The sequence below is a fragment of the Erinaceus europaeus genome, chromosome 14 (assembly GCF_950295315.1).
Source record: "Erinaceus europaeus chromosome 14, mEriEur2.1, whole genome shotgun sequence".
Classification (NCBI taxonomy): Eukaryota; Metazoa; Chordata; class Mammalia; order Eulipotyphla; family Erinaceidae; genus Erinaceus; species Erinaceus europaeus.
The window spans coordinates 68,874,175-68,892,467 of NC_080175.1; the positions used below are offsets into that span (position 1 = coordinate 68,874,175).

The following is an 18,293-nucleotide window of genomic DNA, read 5'->3' on the forward strand; positions in this document are numbered from 1 at the left end:
TTCATCAGGAAAGTTTAGGGTATGTTATTTGGAGTTGACAGAACTGGGCTTATCTTTGGATATGCCTTTTCCTATATTGGTGATGTTAAGAATGTCTTCTTAAGGGGTTAGATGGTGGTACATTTGGTAGAGTGAACATGTTACCATGCCCATGACCCCCAGCTGCAGAGAGGAAGCTTCACGAGTATTGAAGCAATGCTTTAAGTCTCTTTCTCTTTTTCTGTCTCTCACCTCTCAATTTCTCTCTCCTATAAAAAAATACTAAAAAAAAAAAAAAAAAGAGCATGTTATCTAACAATTAGGAGTGATGGAATGGATGTAAGTTCAGGTTTCAAGTTATGTTCCTTTGATATTTGCATCTGTTGTTGAAGCCACTATTTTCTGTCTTGCCACGAAGCTGCAGAATACTTCCTACTGGGAGTCAGGCTGTAGCGCAGTGGCTTAAGCACACTTGGTGCAAAGCCCAAGGACTGGCATAAGGACCCCGGTTTGAGCCCCTGGCTCCCCTCCTGCAGGGGAGACCCTTCAACAAGCAGTGAAGCAGGTCTGCGAGTGTCTATCCTTTTCTCCTCTCTCTGTCTCCCCTCTTCTCTCCATTTCTCTCTGTCCTATCCAACACCTATTGCAGCAATAATAACTACAACAATAAAACAACAAAGCAACAAAAGGGTGTAAATAAATAAATATTTCAAAAAAAGAATATTTCCTACTGGAATTAGAGGTTTCATTTTTTTTTTTTAATGCTCATGATCAAACTACTAGCTTTTCCTTCAATCTACATTCATCTGGTGGGGGAAATGAAATCTAGTAACCCATTTTATGAAGGTTACTTTACTTTGATTGCAATGAAAGATTTGTAAATCTGGTCTCCAGCAACAGATGTCATCTTTGACAAAACCAGTGTTGGGGCCGGGCAGTGGTGCATCTGGTAGAGCACACATCACCATGCTTCAGGGTAGGGCCCAAGGCCCAGTCCCACCCGCAGCAGGGAAGCTTCATGACTGTTGAAGCAGGGCTGAAGGTGTCTTTCTTTCTCCCTATATCTCCACTTCCCTCTCAATTTCTCCATTTCATTTTAAATTTTCTTAAATATTTTACTTATTAGATAGAGGCAGAGAGAGGGCAGGGGGAAGATAGACAAGGTGAGAGGCAGATACCTGTAGCACTGCTTCACTGATCATGAAGCATCCCGCTGCAGGTGAGGACCAGGAGCTTGAATGTGGGCCCTTAAGCACTGTAGCATGTGCTCTCTATCAGGTATACCACTGTCTGTTCCCCTTCAATTTCTATTTCTATTTCTATTCATGAATTAATTCAATTAAATATTTTTTAAACTATAGTTACAGCCAAGTGAAGATCATAGCATTCAGCATGTAATCAAAACTTAATTTCCTTCTGTTTTTCTTCTATTTAAACAGTTGTGATGCATAAAGACTCAGGGATTTGGTTTCCTTATTCTCATTTGGTCCATTTCATGATGGGATATGAACATACTGCTTTGCAGATTCCTTCTCTACTATATGCCAGTTTAATTTTCTTGTGAATAAGCTTAATAATAGTCTTCCCCTGATAGGAATATTTAATGACTTTTCATCATCCAGTGAATAAAATCCAAACTCTTTAGCCTTTTTAATGGAGGGCTTGCTTGATTTGGCTGTAATTTGCCTTTCCAGTCTCATCCAGTGTTCAACCTCATTTACTCTGTGTTCTGGCCAAACTAAACTATGCCCTTCTGAAATGTAGCTGTGGCTTTTCTTTCTGTTATAGGTCAGCTTTTCTAGTGAAAAATGGAAAAGATTGAGGTGGAGGCTTCCCTTCAGGATTTTTATCATGGCATGCAATTGGGATCAGCAACTGTGTATAAGTTAAGAGAGAGACAAAGGGAGATAGATAGATAGATAGATAGATAGATAGATAGATAGATAGATAGATAGATAGATAGATAGATGGAATGAATCATAACCAACTCTTTCTTCTGTGCCTTTCCACAGGGAGCTGTGAAGCTAGGATGTCCCTCAGAGTTGCTGAACATTGGGGTAAGGCCAGTCATTACAGTATGGCTGCCTTCTGATACAGAATCACAGTATCTATTGAGCATCCTTTCCTCTGCTTCTAGAATCTGTTCTCTGCCTAGAATCTGTACTGCAGCCACCATTACTGGCTTAACTCTTACACCATCTTTGAAGCTCAGCTAGAAGTTCTCCTGATTTATGAACAATGCATTAGCTGGAAGTAGACCTACCTCTTAATTTTAAGGCCAAATAACATTTTGTTATTGCATTCATTTGTTTACTCCATCCCATTTTAATTCTATGAGAGTGAATTACACTTCAGTAAGAGCTCAAAAATAGTTTATGGTCTTTGGAAAGTTTCATTATAAAAAGAGTAAACACTGCAGTAAAGTGCATTTACTATATGCACTCTTTTTTCTTTTTCTGAAAATCTGAAGTCAACACTGAAGAGTTCTTTCAGAGGGCCATCCTATTTCATCTCCCATGCGGAGATGAACAGAGTGCAAATGATAGAAGAAGCACAGGGAGGTTTAAAAAACTTCCTGCTCTGGACCCCTCCTGACTTTGAATTCCAACTTTGGCTATTCTTATCAAGGTGTACTCATGGAAATCACTTCACATTTCCAAACTTCTTTCTTCTCTTTGATAAAGTAGAGATACTAGACTCTACAGGGCGGCTTATTTTTTAGACTTTACAGTCATGGCTTCGATCTGTGTATCATGTATGCAAATCCATAACAGGTCTGGCTGTTTTGTGAATATACATGAGTACACACTTATAGGCATCTTTACAGTCATGAATCTCCCAGAGAGCAGTAGGCACATGTTCCTTAATTTAGTGTTTTCTGTTACTTTTTAGAATATAAACATGTTGAACAGCAGGTAGCACTGGCCAAACTCCATGTAGCTCTAGTGACAACTACACAGTTGACCCAAACCAGCTGAGATTTCTCTAAGCTTGTGCTCTGCAAAGGGCTTTCATGTGGATTCTTAAGGATGCATATAAGAGAAAACAATAAAAAAATATCCTTGCTCTTTTCAAAGTATCATTTATTTGTTCTGGGAGGGGGAGACCAAATCATCACTCTGGTACAGGGGTATCAACTTGTAAGTTCATAGGATTAGCTACTGTACAACCACCCAGAGTGTAAATCCCTGCTCTTGAATCAAGATATTGAGTAGGAAGAGTTGGGTTCAACATTGAAACAGATTATGTAAAACATTAAAAACAAGACCAGATAAAAATAAATAGGCATTCTCCAACAGAGGCATAAACATCTATGTAAAATTAGAAGAGAGAAAAAATAACTCATACAATTTATCATGTATTTATTGAACATGGTTCACAGATCATCTTGTATTATGGTTATTTCATGTCTTATTTTTTATGTAATATTGTAGCTACTTGGGAACAGTAAGTAGATTATACCCAACTTGAGATTCTCCTAATGATTTGTATAGTAGTTTATGCCTTATAGATATCTAATAAATATTTGTTGAATAGAAGATTGGAAAAGGGGACCAGGCGGTGGTGCATCTGGTTAAGCGCACACATTACAGTGCATAAGGTCCTAGGTTCAATCCCCTGCATCCCACCTGCAGGAGGAAAGCTTTATGAGTAGTGAAGTAGAACTACAGGTGTTTTTCATTTCTTTCCTTCTCTGTCTCCCCCTTCCCCTCTTAATTTCTCTCTGTCTCTACCCAATGATAAATAAATAAAAACATTTAAAAAATAGAAGAATATGGCTACTCTGTGGGTCCTCTTATGTACCTTAGACAATTCTCTCTATTTTCTCTGTCATCTTTTTTTATGGGCCATTCAGATGCACTAGTTGATGAGTCAACTATTATGCTGACATTTAGCCTGGATCCACTTGGAGGACCATGTGGACTGGAACTACTAAATGGAAGAATGTTGTTGTGGTGTCTTTCCTCCTATATTACAAAAATAATAATAAAGAAAGGAAGAAAGGTCAGAAGGTCAGCCAGGGACTCACACATGTGTGAGTCCCTGGCACCCTAAAAATGTAGTAAAGCAAATAAACAGGAAAACCATTACTTTTTGTTTTGTATCTGCAAGGCCAACATGCTTAAACTTAAAAAGAAGAATTTGGAAAGTAGAATTTGTGATCTAGTGTCTCCATTTATGACAATGAGGCTAAGTCTATGAGAGTTGATAAACTAATCTGCTTGTTTGGTCTGTAAAGTAAGGCTTTTCTGATCTCACTTTTGTATTAGAAATTACTTCATACATTCATAAAATACTGAAAATTCTATAACACAGGTGTCTGTCACTGTATTGCTTAATACTATGAAATTTTAGATTTACAAACTTGCAGAAGCTAATTAATTACTGTTATTTTAAGTCCTCACTACAGCTTTTCCATCTCAGTGCCAATTAACTAATAACATCAATTAATATCATCAATTAATTACAAGAACTAACTTCATACCCTTTCCTCTTTACTCTTGCAGACATGCCCTTTTTTAAAGATTTAAAATTTTAAAAAATTATTTATTTATTTCCTTTTGTTGTCCTTGTTTTTTTATTGTTGTAGTTATTATTGTTGTTGTTATTGATGTCATGTTGGATAGGACAGAGAGAAATGGATAGAAGAGGGGAAGACAGAGAGGGGGAGAGAAAGACAGACACCTGCAGACCTGCTTCACCACCTGTGAAGCGACTCCTCTGCAGGTAGGGAGCCAGGCACTTGAACCCAGATCCTTATGCAGGTCCTTGCGCTTTGCGCCACGTGTGCTTAACCCACTGTGCTACTGCCTGACTCCCAAGATAGACGCCTGCAGACCTGTTTCACCGCCTGTGAAGCGACTCTGTGCAGGTGGGGACCTGGGGGCTGCAACTGGGACCCTTACTCCGGTCCTTGCCAGACATGGCCTTAATCCTAGGGGTGATAAGAATCCTATTGCAATATATTTTTGTATCTATGGATTACATGTAATATTTTAAGCTTTACTTAAATAGTGTCTTATTGTACAAAACTTCTGCAACGTGATTTGCTTAACAACAACAAAAACAACTATGATTGATCCATGTTAACTTATTTAGATCTTGACCCTTTATTTTTATTGATGTACTGAATTTCAGGTTGTAAATACATCACAATTAATCAATATGTATTAATGGCCATTTGAGCTATTAAGAAATTGGGTTATTTTAATATGCACTTTTACTTTAACATGCTTAAATGCAAACACATAAGAATGACCAATCATTCAGTTCAGTAGAAGGATAAAAATGAGAACAATTTCACCTTGTATATCCCCTTGGTGTATTTCTTTGTTCACACCTGTAAGTGAGGTGATTTGATCTGTTACTCTTCCTTCTTTGTCTGCGTAATCTCACTTAACATGAATTCTTCTTTTTTTTGTAGCATAATTATTTCATCTCTTTTAATAGTTGAGTAGTATTTCATTGTGTCTGTATAACATGAAATTTCAGCAGACTCAAGGACTCAAAGGGAAGAGGGCAAGTGGGAGGGAGTGGTCCAGTGGTTGTGTCTGGTGGTGGAAGATGATGATAGTTTGTTGAAGTGTAAAGTGTACATCCATCTTGGAGAGATGTGAAACTGTAGGACAGCAGTCTTTGAAGTCAACATGGCCTCAATAAAGTACACACAAACACACACACACACACACACACACACACACACACACACACACACACACACACACGTAATCTAGACTTTTTTTTTTTCTCTTTACCAGAGCATTAATCAGCTCTAGCTTATGGTGGGACTAGCTTATACCTGGGACTTCAGAGCCTCAGACATGAGAGTTTAAACTTTTACGAAGAGGGTATACTATTTAAATGTTTCTCCTCTGATGAAAGTATCAATATCTAGATTCTCGCTTATGAAGAAACATGAAATACTTGTAAAAATTCAAGTTTAAATGTACTAGGATAAATTTTTTGAGATGTTAATTGTGAATTGAGAGACTGTAATGTGCAGTCAACAAGAAATTGGCTCCTGGATCTGCATTGGATGAAAAGAGAGACCATGGCCAAAGTATTTTAATCTCTTTTAAGTCTTGGTTGCTATGAGCAAAAAAGGTCTAACTGTTGAACCCATTTTATAGGGTTGTTGTAAATGAGATGCATATCCAAACTACCTTAGTGTTTGGCATGTGCTAAGGAAATACCAATAAGGAGGAGGAACAAAAACCTGCCAACAGATAAGAGCCTTTATATTTAAGCATATATGCTTGTATGTAAGTTTTAGTAACCTGGATGGGCTATTTTCACTTTAGATTTTGGGTGACTTATTATTTTAATAGCATCTTTTGAAAATTTGTACTGGCCGTGCCATACAGCTGCTCATATGGGTAAGAGGGTGAAATAGGGTGCCTTTCTAATAACTTTGTAAGTTAAATATTGTTAAAATTTGAAAATTTCCCATGCGATGTAGTAATCCTCCACAATTTATGTTAAACTAGCACATTAATGGGAAACAGGATTCTCCTGCATTTATTTTGTACACTGTGAAGGATTTATGAGTATAAAATAGTAGTGCTAGTTTAACAGCAAAACAAGTGCTTTCATTATTGAGATGGCAAGCATAGAAAAAAGGGCCATTGGAGACAGCAGTACTTGAAAATTAGACTGAAAGGATATGGTGGTGGAGACTTTTAAGACCTTATCATAAAGTTTTCTATCTTAGGTATCTAAATGGTGCTTTTTAACATCTCAAAGCAACTCCTTAAGTCTGCCCTACAGTGGTCCACCAGGAGTCTACATTACAATAAGCAGCATATACTAACAGAAATGAGTTTGTGTAGCTAAATCTTCACTACATGCTGGAGTTCTGGCACTGGAATAAGATGGGTGTAAGCCTCTCTTTTGTATGTTAATGTGCTTTCACAGCAAAGGCATGAGAATTAACACAGACTGAACTGTTTTTGAAGACAGACATTTATCTCCTTATTGCCTTCTGTGATGAATTGTTCACAGCTAAAGGAACACCAGGCCTGAACCAAATCTCCTGCTGCCCTATATAGTTTTTACAATCTCCTTTTAAATAACACAAAGTCAGGGCAGTCTCACTGCCAGACCAGCACTTCTTCAAGAATCCTTCCATAATTTGACAGGCTAGAACCATCTGTAATACAAATCAACATTATTATTTTCCAAGTAAGCTTTTTAAAAGGTTGCTTGAATAAGAAAAGACTAACTTGCCAAGTCATAGTTGATGTAAGATTACATGTGAATTTTGCTGCACTGCACGTTACACATTAGCCTCATGTATTTTAAGTTGATCTGGGTAAACAGTGTTAGATATCTGATTAGTGTTAAAGTGCAAGAGGCCTTGGTTAGGTATGGTTTCTCCTTTAAAATGCGTCCTCTCTCTTTGTTATTTTTTGTTTTCTTCCTTTGATCTCTGATAGTGAAACCAAAATTTGTAATTTGAAAACTTATTGAATATGCCTCAGAAATTAATTTTCCCGTTGTACATTTACAGATATTTTCAATATATAGCTAGATTGTTAAACATGACTTTTACCAGCAAATAATGGTACCAATTTCTGTCTCTTTCACACGTTGTATCTAAGATCATCTTTTAAACTCTTTAACTGAAGTCGAGGACCCCATTAACCAATGATTTTATGCAAACTCTTAAAAATCAACTGATAGTAAGTCGATCTTATAAGGTAGTTAACAGTTAATCATGAGGATAGTTGAGCTAGTATTAGTTTAAATTTAATTAAGGCACCAGTGAAAAATATTAGCTTTTTTCCCCCTTTATAGCATATATGGGTGACCACCTTTTGCTATCTTGGTTCTTAATGTGTGTATAGACTCATTCTTAACAAGTTTTCAATTCCATGTTTATTCCATTGTAAACCTATGTTCAACAATTCATGTTCCACTGATTCCCTACCAGTATATGTTTAAAAAGGCTGTCTGCCCTTGAATTTTAATTTTGAGCATGTTTTTGAGTTAATCCTATAGTTTCTAAAAGTGATTGATGAAGACTGCCGATAAAGAGGAAATTTCATATACCACCTTCAGTACTTGAAATGTTCTTTATCTTGTAGGGTTCCTGCAAATGTGTATTTTGACAAGCCCTACTTCCACTTAAATGTATGTGAAGTCAGCAGGCAAATTTCTCAGTAATCTAATAATTGGTTATTTCACTTGTCATCTCACATCAAACCATAATTTTCCTATGGTAGTATTTAAGTTGCCTGACTTTAGCTACTGGTAATATATTTCTATAGCTTGTAAAACATCTAGTTATCGCTCTGTCTATTTCAGTTTGTTGTACTAATGATTTATTTTCATTTTCTCTAGGATATAGATCTGCAGTTAACTGGATTTGATTTATAAGAAGGCAACCCACAGTCAATGGCCACTCTTGCAACATAGCAACTATGGAAAACAGAGTGGTCAATAGGATATGGTCTGATAAGTAATTATGATTGAGGATGCTACTTCAATGCATGTGAAATCAATGGGAGATACTGGCTGCAGGAAGAGTTTTCTAAGCTTCTCACCACCAGCTCATCTTTAAGAAACCAGAGGTGTGCTCTCCCATTATACGGCTTTCCTCAAGTGGATACAAATATCTTTGCCTGACTGTAACCAGACAACTGGACAACTAATGTGGAATCATGGCGCTGCCCAGATGCACAGGGCCAAATTATGTTTGGAGAGCAATGAGGGACTGTGTGGTCCACAGGGGCTTGGCTGCCCCATTGACTCTCTGTGTGCTGGGTTGTTTGCTTCAGACAGCACATGTGCTTTCACAAAAATTGGATGATTCAGACCCATTGGTGACGACCAACTTTGGCAAGGTCAGGGGGATTAAGAAAGAACTCAACAATGAAATCTTGGGACCCGTCATTCAGTTTCTTGGAGTTCCATATGCAGCTCCACCAACAGGGGAACATCGTTTTCAGCCTCCAGAGCCACCTTCTCCCTGGTCAGACATCAGGAATGCCACTCAGTTTGCTCCTGTGTGTCCCCAGAATATTATCGATGGCAGATTGCCAGAAGTCATGCTTCCTGTGTGGTTTACTAACAACTTGGATGTGGTTTCATCATATGTACAGGACCAGAGTGAAGACTGCTTATATTTAAACATCTATGTTCCAACTGAGGATGGTGAGTTCACTGCAGAAAAAAACAAACAAAAAAACAGGGAGATATATTTATATTTTTCTTTTCTGTTGTAAGTTCTAACAATATTAATTCATGTGTACTGGTAGCATGCATGGCTTCTCCTGTTGGCATGTAGACATATTTTACATGTGTGCATGCCGCTCTTTGTGTTCACGTGTGTTGGTGTATCTGTTCTTATTTCTTTTTCTGTGCCTACTCATTTTCTTTCCTCCATAGCACGTATCCTTATGTAGGTAGAAATGGGTTCCTAATTTCCATTTCCTACCAAATGACTTCTGAGAAGATGCATCAACATCCCGCCATTGCATGTGCAGGCTCAACAACTGGGGGCTCTTTCGCGCTCAGTAAACTGCAGGAGCAAATTTAGCTAGACAGTAGTTGCATGTTCCGGCGGTCTGTGATGGAGCGCCATGTTATTTTCTAGTCTTCTATTCATTTTTCAGTAAAAAGAATATCCAAGGAATGTGCCAGAAAGCCCGGCAAGAAAATATGTAGAAAAGGAGGTATGTATAAAGTGAAAATTAAAATGGGGGAAAAGTTTGCAGAGGAAGAACAAGATACTCTCCCTATGGATGATTTGCTGGTACTGGGAAGTGACTGGCTAGGTGATATTTGGAATTTAGTAAAGCCAACCAAGGAAAAGAAAGGTGGCTACGGAAAGCTCTTGCTGGGTAGATAATACCGACAAAGCTCATTGGTGGTGCCTGGTGTTTTGGTTCTGGTAGTCTTAATGAGAGGTGAATCTTTGTTTTGAGTCTGTGTTTAGAGGAAAATATATTGGGCTTTGATATTGCCTGTTAGGAACTCAGATGCTGGTGCTATCATCTCCAAAATATTTTCTCCAGATATGGGTTAAAACCCCTCTTTAAACTGAATCAGTTCAGTTACAAAACTTGTTTTATTGTTCATTCTTAGTTTCTTCTGAGAATCCTATCAACTTTCTCACCGTAAGGGAGGCAATGCCATGGCTGCTGGGCAGTAACTATTATTAAGTAATGTGGTTTTTTTCCCCCATTATCTTTGTCTTCAGTGACTCTTCTGGAGGAGAATGAGATTTTGTGTGTGTGTGTGTGTGTGTGTAGATTTTACACTAAATATTTACAGTCTTAAAATAACTTTAACATTTTTATATTTATGTTAAACAATTTAAAACATGGGGAAGAACGTGATTCAGAAGCTACAATTAAATCAACCTTCAAATCATCAACTAGCCAGATTGAGCAAATGTAGATACTGACAGCTGCAAGCTTGCATCTGAATGTAGCTTGTCCACACTCCATTTTGATATCACATCGCATAAATCACTCATAGGAAAGTCTGATTTTCTGTGGCCGTAAATCATCTATGTGTTATTTTGACCTTATTACTAACTTTGTAGAATTTACAATCTCCATACAGAAGTCATATTAATATTCTAGTCTTGCGCATTCTCTCTTTCTCGGCACTCTAATCTGCTGGTTGGGCCAAATCAGGTTTCATTACATACATCCTTGTGGTGTGGGAGTATCTGGACTGTTCTGCTTTACTGGGGTTGCATTCTGTGAAAGATGCTTCACATCACAGAATTCTCAAGTTAATTCTCAAGTGGGTCAGAAGCATTTTCATTAAATTATTATTATTATTATTATTAGTTTTTGTTATGCTTTGGTTGTCCTGGTAGGGTGGGATTTAACTTTTTTTTCTTCACTTAATCCATGTTTTGGGTTAAGTATATAGAATACCTAAGAAGGTGGATATGAAGGTTACATGATTGTTTGGAACAACTCAAAAGTCTTTTGTTTTCCTCCATGTGATTTCCTGCAGTGATTTACATGACTTAAACCAATGTGCAGTGCAGCAGTGGTTGTTATTATGCAGCTTATCAAGTGTGTGTAATTAGCTAAGTGACTCTCACCTCCTATCACAAAGATGTTGATTCACAAAGTCATAAATAAAGATGTTATTGTAGACTGCATAAATTGAGCATAATACATAAAAATATGTACAATCAAAAATGATAAGGACACATAAAGGGAAGTGGTGAGTGAGAAAGTGACCTTTCGTCTCATGCAGAGATGGATTCATTAGAAGAATCTTTGCCATTGTTCTTTGGATTATTGGCTCCATCTGCTTTCTGAAAGAGATGGCAAGGAGGTGTGTCATCTGTGCTATTTACTCCGCTAAAATTTGAACCAATTTATAATTAACTTGAAAATGACATCCTACTTCAATCTCGATGGTTTGGTTATAGCATCTATTTTTTTTTAGATGAACTGTTTTAAAAATGGTTTTGCTTTATTATTTATTGGGTGTTACTATTGTCAAATAAGCTTTGATTATTAATTTTCAGTTTGTTACTCCCAAATGTTTAAAAGCAAATAATTTAAATTTACTTTTCTATATATAGTAGGCTTAATGAATGAAACTAATGCTTGCAAATTTATTTTAAGTAAATTAGTAGAAACATTTTCTGACCTTTATTTATTTATTTTTTCCTATCTTAAGGATTCCATTGTAGTTACTTCCATATGTCATATTACCTATTTCAAGAAAACAGTAGGAATTTTATTTCTGTCCATGTATTAATATGCATTACACAAGACCAACCTATGAGTCCTTCAACAGAATTCCAGAAACTTATAAATATCCTGTCTCAGGGACTATAGAGTTAGTTATATTTCCTTTTTATCCAGATATTATAAATTTTATTTTATTGTCACCAGGGTTATAACTAGGGCTATGTGCCTCCACAACAAATCCACTTCCTGGAGGCCATTTCCCCCTTCCATCTTTCCTTCCTTCCTTCCTTCCTTCCTTCCTTCCTTCCTTCCTTCCTTCTTTCCTTCTATCCATCTTATTCTCTTCCTTCCTTTTTTCCTTCCTTTCTTCCTTCCTTCCTTCCTTCCTTCCATCCATCCATCCATCTTTCTTTCTTCCTTTCTTTCTTTCTTTCATACATAGACAGAGGAAAATTGAGAGGAGAGGAGGAGATAATAGGGAGAAAGAAACAGAGAGATATCTGTAGTACTTGCTTCATTGCCCATGAAGCTCCCCCCATTTATGTAGGGGGTTGTTGAGGGGCTTGAACCAGATCCTTCCAAATAGTAATATGTGCATTTAACCAGGTAGCCACCACAAGTCTCCACCCAAATGATATAAAAATCTGATGTACTATTGTTTCTTATTTTCCTGAGTATCTGTGGTTACCTACAGAGGCAGATGAACCCAACCTTGTGCTACGTATACAATTAGCTGTGTATGCTATGTTCATTGAAAGCTATATCTGGACGGCTTGTAGTAGTGAAAGCAGTAGTAAATGAAAAATATCAAAACTCCCTCTTCCCATAGAACTTACATTCAAGTGAGTTTACAGAGAACAACCATTTTCTGTGCCTTATGTTCATATGAGAGGAAGAAATTTGCAATTCTTCAAAAGAAGACTTGCTGTAATTTTTAAATGGAACTTTGTAAATATGAAAGAAAAAACAATGCACATATTTTTATCAATAGGCTGCCTCTCATTTGAAACAGGTCCCAATTGCATCTTTTAATCTAACTTTTTATATTTTCCATAATTGATTTGGCCATATGTTACTCTGTAGATATTTCTTGAGTCTTATCCTTGCAAAATTGGAAGAAAGAGTGAATGCTTAAAATGAGATAACTGTCAACACTTGGCCAACTAGGCAGATGACATGTGATAAGACTTGGAATTTGGTTGTGTAGGACAGACAATTCATCACAAAAGCTTTATGAGAAATGTACATCACTGTTCTTGTGCAAATGAGGAGACAGGTTCTGAGATTTCAGTATTCTTCTCCACATTCTACTGCTTGTCACTGCTTCTTGGTTCTTGCCCATTGGGGTAGACGGACGAGGCTTGACACTTTTCCATTTTTTTTTTTGGTAACACTATCTCTCTTTCCTCTTACACGTTTTTGTTTTTTATGTTAGAGAACTCCATCACCCCACTGTTTCTCCTTTCTTCCTTGTTATGAGTGTTCAGATATGTGATGAGTTGTTTTTAATTCTCTCAGTTGATGCTGGAGAGATTCTATTTTAGATACGTTAATTGAATTGGTTCACTCCAGTGTTAGGAAGTGATTTCAAGAAGCCATACGTAGTATCCGGTTGATTTGATATATTTAAATCCTATGAATGATTTCTTTCTGTGTAGATCAAGATCCTAATATGTTCCTCCTGGCTACAATCAGGTCTAGCTGTAATTTGCTTAAGTTTTGCTTGCTTTCTTTAGGTTGCTCTCTTATGAGACTTGCCAGTGAACAGTGACGTGTTCAAATATTAGGCAGTAAACATAACGAGGAACAAGGGATCCAGCGAATCCATAAACAAATTGAGTGGTTGCTGGATACCCTAGAGTTCCCTAATTTTGTTGTTCTTCAGTGCTTCAAGTGATATTTGCATGACTCTTGTGAAATGAACGCAAAAAATAACTTGTCCTTTCTGTAATGGAAACTTGCTTTTTCATTTACCCCATCCTTATTGTACAGACAATTAGAGTCTTTGCAGATGTCTTGGCAACAGTTCTTGACTCCTTGAACATCTGAGTTCTGATTTTCTAAGTGATTTCCTCTTATATTCACTGGTTAATTGTATTTACTTGGAATAATGCTGAATTTATTTGTGAAAGTTTTCAAAAAATTAGGAGATTCCCTTGCTTGCTTAATATAAATACTGATTTTTCTCTGTACAAATATTTATAATAATAACTCCTATCATTGTCAGTATGTTTGAGATTTTTAGAGGGCGATCATATTGCATAATGTTATTCCCTTTTAACTGATTTACTAAGTTAGCAAATATTTATTGAGTTCTTACTCTGTACTCCAGCCAGCCCCCAGTGATCCATCAGTCAAAAGTAGGAACAAAGAAACACAATTTTCTGTCATCTTATGTGGAAGGACAAATTGTACATAATAAAAGCAATTAGCAACAAAATTAAAAGATGTAGGAAAAAGTGATATGAACAAGGGCCAGACAGTGGCACCTGGTTAAGTGCACACATTACAGTACACATGGACCCAGGTTCAAGTGTCTAGTCCCCACCTGCAGGGGGAAAGCTTTACGAGTGGTAAAACAAAGCTGCAGGTATCTCTCTGTCTCTCTCCCTCTTTTTCCTTCCCTTTCCCCTCTCAACTTCTCTCTGTCTCTATCCATTAATAAAAAACAAAAAAGTGATATGAACATAGTGTGAACTATTGGGAATTCTGTTGTGGAGAGTGAAAGAGGTAATGAGATACAAAATTCTCAGTTTTATAAAGAGATTATTGTGAGTGGTGTATTGAGAATAGACTGTCTACAGCTATAAAGAAACAAGAGAAGCAAATAAGAAATTATTGTTTTCCAGACAAGATTTAAGTGTGTTTCAGATTTAGGTTAGACTCAATGTATCTTTAAATTATATATCTTGATAAATTTATTACACAATAAAAAATGAAGAGTCAGAGAAGATGCCTAGTTTTTGTTTGTTCTTGGAAGACTAGCTTTGCCATTAGCGTATACAACAGGAAAAGATGTTAGAATGGCTTAAGAAAAACAGTACTTAGTGTTAGCCATGCTAAATTTGAGATGACTCTGAGCATCCTAGCGTAGACACTAGTTTGAATCAGTTTGAAATGACTAGGTGGATATGGAAATTTTTGGAGTCATTGTGATACATATGGTAAAAGGTGAAAGATTTGTATGATCTGAAGAGAAACCAGAGTATATGTGATGCATATGGTAAAGGTTCAAAGTGAGAATGAAAGGAGTAGAATGAAAATGAGGGAAACAATGACACCAAAGATTGATTTATGGTGACATTCTAAATGCTAAGACTAGAAGGAAATTCAACAGAGATTGATAAATTGTTACAATGTCAGATGAGAAATAAACTAATACAGACATATATATAGTTGGGTATTTTGTTCTAAAAAGAAAATGCATCCAAATAGTCATGGGCCTTTTGGGATATACCGAAAATGAACTTTCTAGCTCCTTCCCTCACTAAGACCCTTAGTTTCTTCTACTCTAGTCTTACCTTTAGGTTCTTGATTATTAAGCAATTTGTCTTGCTTTTTACCTTACCACTTTTCAGCCACCAAGTTGCACACGTTCCCATGATGCCATCCTGACTTCCCTAGGCAGATGACCTCACCATTGTGTCCTGGAACCTTACTTCCCCAGACTCCTGCCCCACTAGGGCAAGATAGAAACAGGCTGGGGGTATGGATCTACCTGCCAACAGCTATGTTCAGCAGAGAAGCAATTACAAAATGCCAGACTTCCTACCTTCTGTACCCCATGAAGATCTTTGGTCCATATTCCCAGAAGGATAAAGAATAGGGAAACTTCCAATGGAGGAGATGGGATACAGAACTCTGATAGTGGGACTTGTGTGGAATTGTACCCCTCTCATCCTGCCATCTTTTTAATTATTATTAAATCACTAATAAACAATAACAAGAAATAGACTTAGTAATCATCTTTGCCAAGTAAACTTCTGGGATGATATGAAACTTAGTCTAATGAGTCTAAAAGCAAGTGAGAGAAAATGTAGCATTACTATATATAAATAAGGAAGCAGACAAAATAGAAGATAAGAACAACAAAAGAGAGTTTTGTTGTTATAAGTTAAGATGAAAGAAATAAGCTACAAAGTACTATATACAAACAAAACCAGAGTAGAAAGATAGTAGACAACTGGAATAAAATTGTTAGGGAAATATGGGATCTAGTACACAATTGTAGGTTTGGGAATAAAAAGAGAAAAAGCAGATACATTAAATTTTGACTAGGAAGAATATGTGCATACAGAGAATGGCAGTGGGACTCTAGTTTCATCTGACTGTATTTGGATTGTCTGATAGATGTTACATTAAGTGTAATTGAGATAAATTATCATTTACTCACTCTTAACATATTCTAGATATTTTCCTTATTAACTTAATACTACAATCATCCTGTGAAAAGCTTATTCTCATTTGCAAATGCAGAAATGCAGGACAAAAGACCTTGGGTCCATACTCCCAGAGGGTTAAAGAATAGGGAAGCTATCAGGGAAAGGGATGGGATACGGAGATCTGGTGGTGGGAACTGTGTGGAGTTGTACCCCTCTTATCCTATGGTTTTGTCAATATTTCCTTTTTATAAATAAAACAAATAAGTAAAAGAAATAAGTCATAGATTTTCCCCTAAGATACATAATTTATTGGTGACCATCTATATTTCTTTTGAGGGGACTATTTTGGAGCAGAGGGAAGACAAAACATCAAAAAATCACAGTAGCAACAACAATAATCTTGTTTATATAGAACCACAGATCTAACAGAAAATGAAATTGGTGACCAATTTGCTAGAAGAAACATTATTGCTCACTGGAATCGGTACAGCATTTTGTTCTTTTGGTGTCTGAAGATAAATGGGGGACCAGATTGAACCAGAGATTTGGTTTCTTATTTGAATTGGTATCCTTGGACAGATATGGTTAAGTCTTCAGAAAGCTAAACTGTTTAAGTTGGAACTCTGAAATGAAATAGATCTAAAGGGTTGTAAAGTTTTAAAAGAACAACATCGATTGTTCCATTGTTTGCTGACAGAGAGAGTCTCCTGAAACTGATGATTAAAAGTCCATTATAGTTGTCCAATTCAATTTTTCTGGAGAATAAGTACTATTTTTTCTTATGAAAACTGGGATTGAAGTTGAAAACCTTTAAGATTTATGCCACTAGCAAAAAAGTGTTATACTACCAAATAAATCCTTTGTAGAAGCTGCTGTTTTTTTCCCCTGCCAACAGAAGTATTCATTTTTTATTATTGTTTTCACAGATGATCATACTCAGTAAATATTATGTAGGTATTGCTCTGATTCACTTCTATATTTATGTATGAGTAGTCATTTTCGGATGATCTTTTGACCCCTAATATTTCTGCTTTTTATGCTCTACTCTGATCTTTTCCAAAGGTGGCAAGGTTAGTTCTTTCTGGAGATTCTGAAGAAGAAACTCCCTTCTGTTCTTTCTTTCTTTTCTTTCTTTCTTTCTTTCTTTCTTTCTTTCTTTCTTTCTTTCTTTCTTTCTTTCTCTTTCTTTCTTCCTTTCTTTCATGTAACTTTTATTATCTTATTATCTTTATTTATTTGGATAGAAACAGTCAAAATGAGAGGCAAGGGGAGTTAAGGAGAGAGACAGAGACAACCCTGCTTCACTACTTATGACACTTTTCCTGTGCAGGTGGGGACCAGGGACTTGAACTTAGGTCCTTGTGCATCGTAACATGTGCACTCAACCAGAAACACCATTAGCTGCTGCTACCCCCATACTCCCTTCCTTTCTTTTCTAAATTTCTGGAGGTTGCCAAGAACCATCAGTTTCTTGTCTTGTAGTTGCATTCCTCCAATCTCTACCTTTGTTTTATAGTGACTTTTCTTCTCTGCATGTCTCCCAGTGTTTTTGTCTTCATATGATCGTCCTCTAAGAATACCTGTCGTTGAATTTACGGTGTACCTGAATCCAGTATGACTTCTTAGTTTCAATTGATAAGCCCTTATTTTCAGACAAACAGTTCATTATGTTGTTTTGCAAGTATTTCCTTAACAAAATACTAAAGCTACATGGCATAACAGTAGAAAAACTTTTCTTCCATAATTTTGGAGGTTAGAAGTCTGAGATCAAGGTATCTTCACTCTGTGGCTCCTCACAAGACATTTTGCTTATGTATATCTGTGATCCAATTATCCAGGGCCATACTTAATATTTTAGTCATATTTAGCAATTAGAGTTCTTTTCAAAAGAGAAAATATTGGGGGAATTAATGGTTTATAGTCAGTGGAAAATAGAATTGTTGGTACATGTGTAATCTTTCCCAGTTTTCTGCAAAACAGTCTGACCTCCAGCCTAGGTCCTCCACCATCATGCACCAGGACCTGAGCTGACCCCCACCCTCTGAGTCCTTTACTTTGGTGCAATACTCCAAATTCAGTCTGAGTTCTGCTTTGTGTTTCCTCTTTCTGTTTTTATTTCTCAGCTTTTGTCTTTGAGTGAGATCTTTCCATTCTCAGCCTGGGTTTTCCACTGTTATGCACTGGAACCTAAAAGCACCCTCCCTCCCATGAGTCCTTTACTTCAGTGCAATAACACCAAACTCAGTCCATGCTATCCTTG

At 36.8% G+C, this 18,293-nt stretch overlaps 1 protein-coding gene across 5 annotated transcripts in view; it reads left to right on the forward strand.

Annotated features, from left to right (window-relative positions):
- The window catches only part of NLGN1 (neuroligin 1), a 1,020,375-nt gene that overhangs the window by 204,422 nt on the left and 797,660 nt on the right, over nt 1-18,293 (forward strand). For 4 of the 5 annotated variants that reach the window (XM_060171976.1, XM_060171975.1, XM_060171973.1 and 1 more), the window contains exon 2: nt 8,323-9,135. In XM_060171976.1, coding sequence (XP_060027959.1) covers nt 8,643-9,135 — 493 coding nt within the window. In that variant the 5' untranslated portion in view covers nt 8,323-8,642. Of the gene's footprint in view, nt 1-8,322; nt 9,136-9,596; nt 9,657-18,293 lie in introns of all 5 variants that reach the window. The other variant, XM_060171974.1, reaches the window with a different exon arrangement.